Consider the following 12,758-nt stretch of genomic DNA (forward strand, 5'->3'; position numbering starts at 1 on the left):
TAAAGTAAAAACAAATAATGGCAATTCATCTAGAAAAAAGTTTGGGCAATTATAATACAGAAGATTCTAGAACAAAGGAGAAGTGCTTGTGTTTTGAGGTTTGTGCATTGTGCTCAAGTTCAATCATGTAGTCTTTTAGATTGTACATGTGGCAAAATCTGGTGGAATATATAGATAATATCCAACGGCTAGTAGTGCTCGGATTTGCCATCTCTACACCATCGGATTGGCAACGACCATCTTTCAAAGTTACTAGTGGTTGGGCCGCGCCTTTGCGCGCCTCTTGAGGCATTCTTGTGCGCCCCTATCTTTTCTCAGCACATTGGGCCGCCTTATTTGGTCCTCAATGTTGCTCCAGAGCGATTTTTTAAATATATTAGTTTAAATGTTAGACCGATCAATCCAGAATCAAAGATAAGGTCACCTGCGTATGTTGTAAGAGTTCAGATCATGCTTGATCAACCATATTTAGAAACTGAATCGCGCTTAGAGTGTAATTTAAAAATCTTACAGAGATTCATTAGGCCCCTTCTAACTTCTAGAGACAAGTTATAAGTGTACCATATAATAAGATTCAGTCATACTAAAATGGTTCAGTCATACAAAATTTTCGCATCATATGTATTCTTGGCAGTACCAATTTACCTGCTATTTTCAATCATGATAGTGGACAAACAAGGAAGGCTTGAACATATGATCTCGAAGATTTTCTATGAGTGTGTGAGGACCTGAAGGACCCAAAATATAACATCAGCTAGTTAATCAAAGAGGCCTGAATAGAATATGTCATGGGTGGCCTTGAGAAACTGGAAAAGACTATATCTGCAAATCTATTTCCCCATCGACCCCTTCCACAGCAGTTGCTATAGCACTGCCTTGTTCTGCTACCTTTTCCATTCTTGAAATTGCATCACAGAGGAACTTGGCAGTGTCCAACATGGCATTGACCACACTACAGGAAGATGCCTAACTTTGCCTGTACATGAAAGCCATATGACCAAAAATAAATCAAGAAGACAAGATAGAAGAGGTACATAAGAATGACAACAAGATGTCAGTATAAAACATGCTGGAAATTTCTTAACAGAACATTTTTTGTACTTCGAATTACATTATTCCTCTTGCAGTTATTGTCTTTGATTATTAGCCAAGACGTTAACATTACTCATCATGATCTGTCCCCAGTTCAAATTGACTCACATGATTTGTTTTCTCAAATATACGGTATCGTATCATAGGTTTATGGTCACTGTAACTTCGATTATTGAGCAAATACAGTCCTAGGATTACGAGAGCATGCTAACTTGGAACTGTTTAATGTGTTCATGCTAACTTGAACTGGCTCTCACCCATTATCAGACATGAGCAATCGATTAGTGCACAAAACTAATTAAGAACAATCTTACTGAAGGTAAGACTGTCAAGGGATACTACTGATTTGGGTAATGAAGAAAAATAACAAGCAGACCTTGGACCATCTTCTGCGGTGCCTCAGTGGACGATGAGCTGGACATCACAAAAACTGGTCCCACGTCAACATTCGATTCATCAGGCCTGAGACCCTCTGCTATCACTCGATCCGATATGACCTGCAAAAAAACACACAAATCCTTCATAAAACACACAGCTCATCAATAGAATACCTGATGCTGATCATTAATCCCATCAAATTCCTACAGAAAACCCCCAAACCTAAATTGTTTTACTTTTTGTTATATGTTTTGTTTAAACCCAGTCACTCTTTCCAGTTTGTCCTAAATACCGAAGCATGCCTGTCTCATACTTGGCATCCCAAGAAAAATTCAAGAGTAAGATTAGTCTTGATTTAGCCAAGAATCAAATGACATAAATATCAACATATTCACTTTGAAACTCAAGGTAATGGGTGCAAAGGGGCTAACGCAGATCATAATGAAAAGATGCATGAGAAGGACCTCTTGACATATATGAGGATATACCATAGGTTGTAAACAAAGTAGCAATGGACCGATAGTTTCTACAATCATCCTCGAAGAGGAACAAACTTGGTAGAGTAAACAATGAATTTATGATCTTTAGTCTTTACAACCTTAAAATATATTGATCTAAATATTCATAGACTGAAAGTCAAGTAGATTCCCTGCGACAAAATAAATAAAACATAGTAGGCGCAGTGAGTGGACAAACACATTAGCATGGTCAAAAGGAACATCAACATTTTAACATGCCTACAAAAAAGAAAAAATATGGGAGGACACTGTAATATCATGCAAACAAGAAATCACCTCAGATACTTATCCCTTTTCTGGAGAAGAAATGCATCAAACACCTGAGTTGTACAAACAAAAATACGAAATTAGCAACAACTGGTACTTCATTCACAATCACAACCTGCATCATTAAGTCTTGCTAGTCCTTAGAGCTAAAAGTACATATATTAGATTGGGAAGATCACATTCAGTTAATCCAAAATAATCAATGAACTATAAGAAAACAAATTCCTTGGGCAAAATGTACAGATAGTTTTAGAACTGACCAACAACCAACTAATGGGAAATCTAAGATTATGAGATGGTTTCAGAAGAAAATTTCTGTACAACAACCTTCTAGTACATGAAAAAGTTCCTAACATGTTAAGGTTTTCTTGTATGCTCTTCCACTAATATGCCTTTCTGGACATACTAATGAGAAAATTCAGAGGGAAAGCACCGCAAACCACAAGCTCACTTTTGTTTTCGTTTTGTTAGTGTTGCACATGTTCGTACCATGCATGCACAACAATTCCAAACATGTTACCAATCAAGATCACTTGTGTTGTCATCTCTTCCTGAAACTCACACTGATGGCTCGCCTCCTCAGCTACACATGCCATGTCAGGTTTCAGTGAGTACATGTAAATGAAGAAAAGGCCAAGAGCAAAGAAATAAGTGAACAGATGGCATTTCTTGAAGACACTTTTAACAAGGAACATGAAGGTATAGATGTAGAAAGAAGTTTTGGGTCTATCCTCACAAATAACCTGCAACAATTATTTAGAGTTGTTGTTTTTAGCAAGCACTATATCATTGGTCCAACTTTTCAAATTTTCTTTTGCATCTGTATCAACCACCAAAGAACAATCCGAAAAGGTAACATGAATGCACACCACCAGGCAATAAATCATGAATTGCACAGAAAAATAAGGAACAACTTTTGTGCATGCATTCATCAGTGGAGCAAAGAATGTCCATTGCTCCATAGTTATCCGCAGAACCTAAGAAGCATGAACTGGAAACCAATCTGACAGGCTCTGAAACCAGATGTCGATAGGACACACTGTAATCCTTGTAAAAGAACAAATCTTATTTTCTGCTACCCAATTTGATGCTATATTTGTCTCCTGACCAACGGTGGAAAAGAGCAAGGTACCAATAAAGCATGGAAGGCAAAAAAAACTACTTTGCAGGGACCAAGGACATGCCTAGAATCTATATCTATCCATCTCCTTGATAGTAAGAACGCAAGAGCAGAATACGCTATCAACCAAGACAAAGCACCAGAAATATATTCTCTACGAACGACCAAGTAAACAGACAAACAGATGAGAGCTCACCCTGCATAAACGCGAATGGCAGAGCCATGAGAACGACAACCGCAAGGCCCGCAAATGAGTAGCAGATAACATCACAAGTGCCATGATTCTGTAAAGCATAACACCTATTAAAAAAGTAAGAAATTCTAGGAAATGGCAACAGAGGAATTAATACAAATAAACTGCCAGCTTTCTAATTTTCAGGTCAGCAGCTAAAGGCCCACCCTAAATATACCATTATCTAACCACATGAGTAATTGCTAGGATGCTTCACACACAACATGAGATAAAATCATACCTACCCTACCTTTACTACATGCTCTCACTTCACTGCTTCATATACTGGACACTAAACTATTCAAAGATCTAGCATAAATATTGGCATTCAATAGTATGCATCTCAGATTTGATTGCAAATAATTTTATCTTCCATCTCTTTAATGGATTTTCAACAACAAAGTTATATCCTGGTATATGCCTCAAAAAGCAAAAATGAACAAATAATTTTCTGAACGCTAGCACATTCACATTAGAAAAAAGAAATGATGCATCGTATAACAGTATCAATGTGCTTCAATATCACTGAAAAAAATACCTTCCATCGCTTGATTTGCCCAGCGGTGAAAGCCATTCAAGATACAATATGTCTGAATCAACCGAATCATAGCAATAATCCAGTTCAATGTGGGAATATACCCGCGGAGAAGAATGAACATCCAAATATAAATGACAATCTCAAATTATCCAAATATCTTTCTTGAAACACATAAACTGAACAGGAAATCTAATCCCACCTCTCACGAAGTCACATGAAGTGGAGCAACCAATCCATATTTAGAAGTATTGGACAACAAAGAGCAAACTATTAGCATTACTCAGTAGATATATGGTACATCCTTGATAACCGAAGTTTCATCAGTATAACCTGTACATCAATAGGAACAAAATACGGAGTAGCTCTCAGTAACTCATCGAAACAAATCAACCGGTGAAAGCAAGAAACACTAAATTATCTGTGCAAAGGTGTAACTAAACAGAATTACTCTGGGTGAAATAAGAAGATGCATTACTAATACAGATAGCACATTCAGCATGTCATTCTCACAAATCATGGTGGGCATGCTTCCAAAACATTAGTAGTGATGCTTCAAAAGAAAATCACTAATGCATCTAATTAGTCTCGCCAACGCATTAGACAACGAGATAGACAAATGCCAGATAAGAGACGGCGAAAAGTTCCAGGGAATCATTCACAAGGATCGACAAAGTAAATGGGTATTGAAGTTGCAATTGTAGTTCAATGCAAACAAATTTTAACAATTTTAGTGTTTAAGTACACTTCAGGGCTCTTGCCACTAATTTTCAGCATACAAAAACTTACATCACTATCAGTCATGGCACCCCAATGAGTATCAAGAATTCGATTCATGGAGAAGCTTTCATAAGATTCACTGGATAAACATCGCCCTAGTAATAGCAACATAATAGTATATAAAACCAGCAACCTATCACTTGCCTTGTCGTGATAAGGAGATATGTGGAAGAAATTCAACAGGGGGTATTTAAAGAGGACAACGACTACAGGCACCGCAACAAAACTCTGCTACAAACTTGCAGGTCGAACGCGTTGCCATTGACGTCGTCTCCTTGTAGCTGGGCAGCTTAACCCCGTCCTTCTCTTCAAAGTTATCAGACCTCACTCGGTAAACTGGCCAGCCATCCGTCCCATCTACTGTGCAAACAACAGGGAGTAGATCGGATGAGATCTCACAAATAAAATGACCAATTCGATTTGGGCAATCGGCTTGTACCTTGACGACGGGGACCTGGCCGCCGAACATGAAGACAGTTCCCATCTGGAGCAGGAGACGGAAGGTGTCACGGATGTTGTTGGCGTTGAACTCCTTGAAGCTCCCGGCGCAGTCCCGCCCTGGAGGACGAAGGCGTGGCGGCCGGAGTAGCAGCGCCGGGCGACGGCCACGAGGCGCGCCCTTGGTCTCGCCGATATGGACACGGACGGATGAGGTTGTGACTGGTGGTGATGGCGGGATCCAGTCCGGACCGCCGGGGGATTGCGCGCTTGCCTCGGGGGAGGGTGTATTTGGGGGACGGCTGCAGCGGCGAGACGGCGGCAGGTAGGAGGAGGAGGAGGGGCGGCGGGCTGGAGAGGGGAGAAATTGGATCTTTTGCCCCACTTTACTTCTCTACTTGATCATTTGCCCTCCCTAAGAGGTGGGGTCCGGAGCCACTGTCATTGAGACAATCATAGGGATCATCCAACCCTTGTAAAGTGAGGCAAATCATCCAATCTCCCAGGGAGGCGCTCGAGGCGAAGGAGGCGGAGCGAGAGGGTTTTCCTAGATAACTTTTCCACTCTTTCCTGTTTTTATCTTTTTACTTTTCTGGCAACCCACGCATTCAACGTGGCAAGCGCTAGAAGGTGTCATTCACGCGACGGTTATATTCGCACGCTATACAGGGGTATAGACATCACTCATTGCCTACTCGAAGCGTTGCCGCTCCACTACCCAAAACAGGTAAAAATAATCAGCGAACATCATCTGCACAAACGTGCAAAGCACCAGAACCATAACGGGAACAGTTTCTACACAACTATTCAGGTCGCTCGCCCGTGATTCTCTGAACTCACCGTTGAGTACTGAGTGCAGCATTTACAAAAAAAAATGAGACCAACCCAAGGGCTAACCCTCGTTGGCTTTTTTTTATAGGAGAAACTCCGTGAGCACCGCGCGTCCGTGCCGGGACTCGAACTCGGATGGGCTGGCAGCAACCTCAGCTGCCCAGCCAACGGGTCGACGCCCCGTCCTCGAGTGCAGCATTTACCACTTTACTGAACAGAAGAGCTAACACAACATTTCAACGCATTTGCAGAGCACCGTGCAGTTGTGCGACATCGGAGAAACTTTATTTTCAAATTTTCAATGCAATAATTCGTTGTATGCTGCAGACCTCACAAATCGAATGGACAGACCGTGTGCAAACTGACATCTCACCTCAGGGCATTGACGCGCAGGGAAAACTTCCCTGCAGAAATTCTCATTGGATCCGGCAGTGTAACTGTTGAGGGACCTAGCGCTGATTTTGTTCAGCCGGCTGAAGCAGCAACGTCCAAGCAGGCCCGATCATTCGCCTCAACTTACGGTGGTGACTTTACGTATTTACGAAGAATGTCCTATTATATATGTACAACAGCCTAAAGCAAAGCTTCAGCCCATCTTCCAGATTCATGGACTCTGAAAAGGCTATGGGCGACAACCCATGGATTTCAGGCATCTCAGTTCCAGTCCCTTCGCATACCATCATTGTGCTGAAATGCCCTTTTTCTTGTGGACATACACTTGTGAAAAGTAAAGAAAAGCAGCCAGCCCGAGAACACTGAGCACGGCCAGAAGCCAGTAGAAGTAATCGAGATGACCGCGGTTTAGATTGTCCGAGAACCAACTATCTCCGCCGTTGCTGGTTACCCAGTCGATTGCGTACACCAGAATGCCACTGGCGAAGCTCCCGGCCCCGAGTATGCTCAGGTATAAGGCAAGGCCCATGCTGCGCAGATCCTCCGGCACTTGGTCATAGAAGAATTCTTGCAGGCCGACCACTGTGAACATGTCTGCCAGACCGGCCAGGACAAACTGGGGTACCATCCACCAAAAGCTCATCGGAATGGTCGCTTCAGGTTTGTCCACTAGGCCATATTCTCTGGCTATCCTGAGCCTTCTCATCTCCACAAGGGCCGCGACAACCATCAAGACCACAGAGATGGCTAGTCCAGCTCCAATCCTTTGCAAGGGTGTGATACCACTGGGGTTCTTTGAGTACTTTCTGGCTAGCGGAACGAGTATCTGGTCATATATAGGGATTGAGATGATGATTGACACGCTGATCAGGCTTTGTAGGGAAGCAGCTGGTACATGTAGGCTACCTACCCACCTATCTAGTGTACTTGCTTGTTTAGTGAACATCGTCATCCACTGGGCATAAACAACTGCATAGATCAGGCAGGTTGCTCCTATCGGAAACAACTTAAGCACTGACTTGGCTTCATCAGGGAAACATATCATTTCTGCATTATCCTTGGCTTCGCTGGATGTCGATGTTGGCATGCAGTGAGAATCATCAGGTGATCTTCCAATCAAAAACACAGTGTGCATGCACACACAAAACAGAGAGCAATAAAGTCAGTGTTTCTGAATAAAGAACGTCATACGGTGATACAAAGTTTCAGAGTTTAGAACAAACTAACCTCAAACACCATGATGCATGCCAGGTTCTAATTAATGATAAAAGGTATCTGCGAACCTCTCCAAATAGACTTCCATCACTTCTAACAGGGTAAAAGCGGTAAGTCCTGGTCCCAAGCCAGAAAACTGCAAGAGAAAGAGACATGACGACGCACGGGATTCCAAACCCATACTGCCAGCTTATGTTATCTTGAATGTAATTCAAGATTGAAACTGTAACAAGAGTGCCTCCATAAGTCCCAAAATACCACCAGTTGAAGAAGGAACTCCTCGAGGCATATTCTTCAGGGTCCTTCTCATCAAATTGGTCTGCCCCAAATGCTTGCACACAAGGTTTGTGCCCACCTTGAGCAAAGGCCACCATATACAGGGAGATGTAGAAGAAAGGTAAATGAGCAGTCGAAGTCGAGTATAGAGCAGAATCCATGCGGTCTCCAAATTGATTTGGTAGTTGTGTGGCAAGAATTGATGATAGCGTGAGCATGCCCAGGCCCTGGATGGTGGATTTAATTCAGTGAAGGAAGTATTTTAGCACAGTGATGCATAGTGTGTCAATCAAATAATTTTCCAAGTAGACTAAAAAAGGAAAAAAAATCCAGGCTATTACATGAAGGACAAAAGTTCTCAAGCAGCTACTATGATGCCTGAGTAAGTATTGCAGAATTTGTTTTGAGGAAGAATAGTAGGTTTCCTTACTGCGTGTATTTTTTTTATTATATACGCAAAAGGGTTTCCCCCCGCTTTATATTATAAAGCAACGACCACAGAGCAAAGTAACGGGTATTTTTTTAATTTGTAAAATATCAAAACTTTACAGGATATGTACAGGGAAAAGAAAGGGAGGAAATCCTAGAACAAGCCCCAAGGCCTCTAAAAATACAGATTACAAAGGGCTAACCCAGGATTGAAGATCTGAAAGGGATTTCTTCTTGGCTCTATATACTAACAGGGATATTTCTGCTTTGAACTTGGACCTGCATCTATAAAGGATTAGTGAAATTCCGTTGAAACTAAAGTTGTTAGTAGTCCAGATTGCCCAACTGACGAACATGATAATTTCATGGCAAATGGTAGCTGAATTATCTGCCATGTCTGCAATTATGTTCTAAATATCCATATTTTGAGGAGTCCGTTCTGTTAATGAATTTGTGAAGCTGTTTGATCAGTAGACAACCATTTTGCACCCTCAGGTTCGGGACAGCTAGCCCTCCTTGGCTCTTTGGCTTACAAACAAGATCCCAGGCAGCAAGAGGTGGATTTTTCTTTGGGAGATCCTTATCTCTCCATAAGCAATGCCTCGTGTACTTATCCAGCTCATCAATAACCTACTGGTAGATTTTTAGGGAGCTGAGATAAAATATAAGTAGAGATGAAAGCAGAGTTCACAACTTGAAGTTTACTTCCATAGCTTAGATCGTGAGCACAACTAAGGAGGCATAGAGAACTCCTTCCTGGGTTTGGTGGAGCTCAAGGGGAGGCCAAGGTAAGTGAATGGCAAGGACCCTGTCACCAGATATGGTGATGGGAATGATATTGGACTTGGCATACTTAACTCAGTCTAGTTGCCAGAGCAAATTTTCTAGGACAAAAATCCCTGAGGAATTCTAGTTCCATAAACTCTTTCTTAGTTTCCGGGAAGCAAATAATGGAGTAAAAAAAATGGAGCAACCAAATTCCTAAATTTTATTGTAAATATGCACCCATTTATCACTGGAATTCTTAAGATATTTCAATGCTATTTAGCCATGGGGGGAAAGGAGGAGGCACTAAACCACCCAAACCGTACGCTGGGGATTAGGAAAAACAGTGCTGAATCAATAAAGTGCAAGCTTGAGAGAGACCAGGCCAGCTCAATGATGGCAGGTAAGGAAAAAAGCAACATAAATACTAGAAGCCAGGCCATGAGAGGGTTCTCAATGCCACTTATTGTATAACTGGGGAATCCAAGACAAAGATAAAGGCCATACACCAAAAACAAGATTTGCTAGAGAATGGTAACAACATAGTCTGAACTTGATCATGGGCCTACAAATCTGCATACCAAAACTTGCCCCGCACTTTTTTTTTGGAAATCTTCTAAGCTGGTTCATCAACAGCTTTTTAGGAGGCCTTCTACTTCTTGTTTGCTTGTAATTCCAAAACTAAACATCGACACCCTTTTTGGAGGCCTTCTCTTCTTGCTTATTCGAGAAGCAGACCACAAGATCATCGCTCTTAGTAACACACTCACTAGAATGTGTTCCTATGTTTTATGAGATAGCGCACGAATTCTTCGAATGTGGTACCGCCTTTGTTCTATTTTCAGGGCTTGTTGAGTTGTGCCCTCAGCATAACCCTTTCGTACTTTGTGTTGTTGTACCTTGTGTGCGTGTGTGTGCGGTGTAACTCTTGTTGGACCTTGTGGCTGTGGTGGTTTGCTTTATATATAAAGCGGGGCGAAAGCCTTTTTCGGTAGAGTCCCAAGATATCCATTCTTGTACCAAGTACTCTATTCCACTGTTTGCAATATCTATCCTATATGCCAAATTAGCACCGGAAAAAAGGTTCAGACTTACAATTGGCAAAGTCAATTTCAACTATAGCTTTAACTTTTCGAGATTTTAAACCATCCAAAAGTACAAGTACCAGGTGCTCGGCATCAATCAGCAGCTGATCCAGACTGCACGGCTACTCGCTTCGACAACGTGAGACCAGAGCAGTATGGCGCACATACCAGGATGTAGAGCAGAGAGGCACAGACTACGGTCCGGTAACGGCCGAGCCAGGAATCGGCGACGGCGGCCACGCCGAGCAGCGGCAGCAGAAGCGCGACGCCGTTCCAGGCGTTGATGGTCGCGGCGGCCGACGCCGTGGACTGCCCTAGCGGTCCGGTGAGGTAGGCGATGAGGTTCCCTGAGATGCCGGTGTAGGCGAACCGCTCGGAGATCTCCACGCCTGCGATACCGACGGCAAGCGGGTCAAAGAGGATCGAGGCTTGGAGGGCACGGCCGATTGCCTTGCTGGTGCTTCGCGGTACCGATGATGAAGAACGCGGCGGGCCACCGGCCGGAGGTGAGGCGGGATACTGGGCGGCCGAGGTGGTCCACGGCGGCTGCCGGCTGGGGCAGCAGGGGATCCGCCGTGGCGTCCATGGACGTCCACCTGTTCCCCTCCTCTCCACTGGCCGAGGTCGTCGGTTGCTTTGACTCTTTTATTTTTTTTAGGAAAACTGTTGACCTCACTTTTTGCTGCGAGAGCGCAATGGGCGAAATAACAATGATCCTACACCTACGAATATAACATCCTTTGTACGTGTAGCATTGCCCGCCAAATAATATCTTTCCCAAAATTTCCATACAGCAGAAAAGAACTAAGTGGCACTTTTTTTTTGAATAATTTGAATTGCTTACCACATGTGTCACGTGGTGAGCTAAGTGCCACTTTTTTCAAAAAGGATCTGTATTTTTTTTTAAAACTTCCAATCTTCACCAACTGTCAAGGTAGTATAAAGAACGGTAGAAGTAAAATTTATATCCAGTTTTGTAGACCACCTAGCGACGACTACAATCACTGGAGAGAGCCGAAGGTGCGCCGCCGTCATCGCCCTCCCTCGTCGGAGCCGGGCAAACACTGTTGTAGTAGACAGTCGGAAAGTCATCGTGTTAGAACCAGCGCAACAGAATAGCAACCATCCCTGGTGAAGAGAAGCGTAGATCGGAAGGATCCAACCAGCAGACACACAGGCGTAGACGAACGCCGACCGAATCCCACAAGACCCGTCGGAGACAAACCTCCACACGCCTTCTGACGACGCATGAAACATCACCGAGATGGGGGCTAGGTGGGGAGGACCTTATTCATCATCAAGAAACTATCGCCCCTCGTCTTCTTGAGCATGGCACAAACCCTAACAAAACTCAGAAAAAAGGCTAAAAAGATCCCTACTATAAAGTTCACCAAAAGTACAATGCTCAACATAATTCACTCTTCAAGTCTGAAAAGAAAGCACACACTTTTTTACTTTTGAGAACAAGGGTACAAAGTTTGTAGAAGAAATTATCAAGACTATGACACCAAATTAGTATCATTAGATACATCATATCTTATACTCCCTCCGAATTGCCTCTATACAATGTAAAATACATGTATACAGGCCGCATCAATTAATTCAAATCGGAGGGAGCATATGTTTAAGCTTGTAGTTGTTGATGATTTTTCGTACAAATCTTGCCAAAATCATCATCATTTGACTTCAGATAAAAATATAAGCCTTGCTTTCAGAGACAAAGTGAGTAAACACCAAATCGAGGTGCTAGAACCATTGAACGATCACTATCGCCGTCGACGTATCGTTGTTGTCGCTCCGATGAAAACCGGAAAGTCTTTGTGCACGTGCCATGATGACTAGTGCCACGTAGCGTTGAACCCCTAAATCCATCCAGAACTCTTGGCACTAGATCTCGCGCATCATGTACGCATGACGAAAAATCCTAACCTCACTGACCAAGGAGATGACATAAATATATGTCGGAGCTCTATTGACTTCGTCTAGACAGACGAACTCGAGAAGTGTCAGAGCCCGAAATCCAACTCGACGAAGAAGCGCCTCATCCGTCCGAGCACCACCCCTGCGAGGACTAAAAACCCTCGGCATGACTACCTCATGTGCGCACCACCATATTAGTCTCACTAGGACTAAACTCAGAGATGATTATTCATTGATAGTTGTTGTCGGACACGCTGTTTTCATAAGTGGACATACGTACAACTTCAGTAGGTCTAGGGGGGAAGAAAGAAAAATCAACTATTTCACCTCGTGTCATAATAACCATTGTTTTCAGGTTTCAAAGCATAAGCGCAGTAGAGATGTTTTTCATTTAATAAAAAGCAACTGTAAAGAAGACGAAAGAAGACGTTTAAGGGACACTTACTCCAATTAAATTTGATGTCCCATGGTAATATACAAATAT

General features: G+C 42.8%; 1 protein-coding gene across 2 annotated transcripts; it reads right to left on the bottom strand.

Annotated features, from left to right (window-relative positions):
* Window positions 1-6,454: 6,454 nt before the first annotated feature.
* Window positions 6,455-11,074, bottom strand: LOC109743877 (protein NRT1/ PTR FAMILY 5.10). 2 transcript variants are annotated; one of them, XM_040404481.2, is made up of 5 exons: window positions 10,826-11,074; window positions 10,523-10,743; window positions 7,812-8,302; window positions 7,491-7,693; window positions 7,047-7,390 (listed from the first exon to the last, which is right to left on the bottom strand). In XM_040404481.2, the coding sequence occupies exons 1-5, from the start codon at window positions 10,938-10,940 to the stop codon at window positions 7,332-7,334; spliced, it is 1,089 nt and encodes a 362-aa protein (XP_040260415.1). In that variant the 5' UTR covers window positions 10,941-11,074; the 3' UTR covers window positions 7,047-7,331. The 2 variants fall into 2 exon arrangements, with proteins under 2 accessions (XP_020158552.1, XP_040260415.1); XM_020302963.3 differs by having other exon boundaries at window positions 6,455-7,693.
* Window positions 11,075-12,758: the final 1,684 nt, after the last annotated feature.

This window comes from Aegilops tauschii, chromosome 3 (genome assembly GCF_002575655.3).
Source record: "Aegilops tauschii subsp. strangulata cultivar AL8/78 chromosome 3, Aet v6.0, whole genome shotgun sequence".
NCBI classification, from domain to species: domain Eukaryota; kingdom Viridiplantae; phylum Streptophyta; class Magnoliopsida; order Poales; family Poaceae; genus Aegilops; species Aegilops tauschii.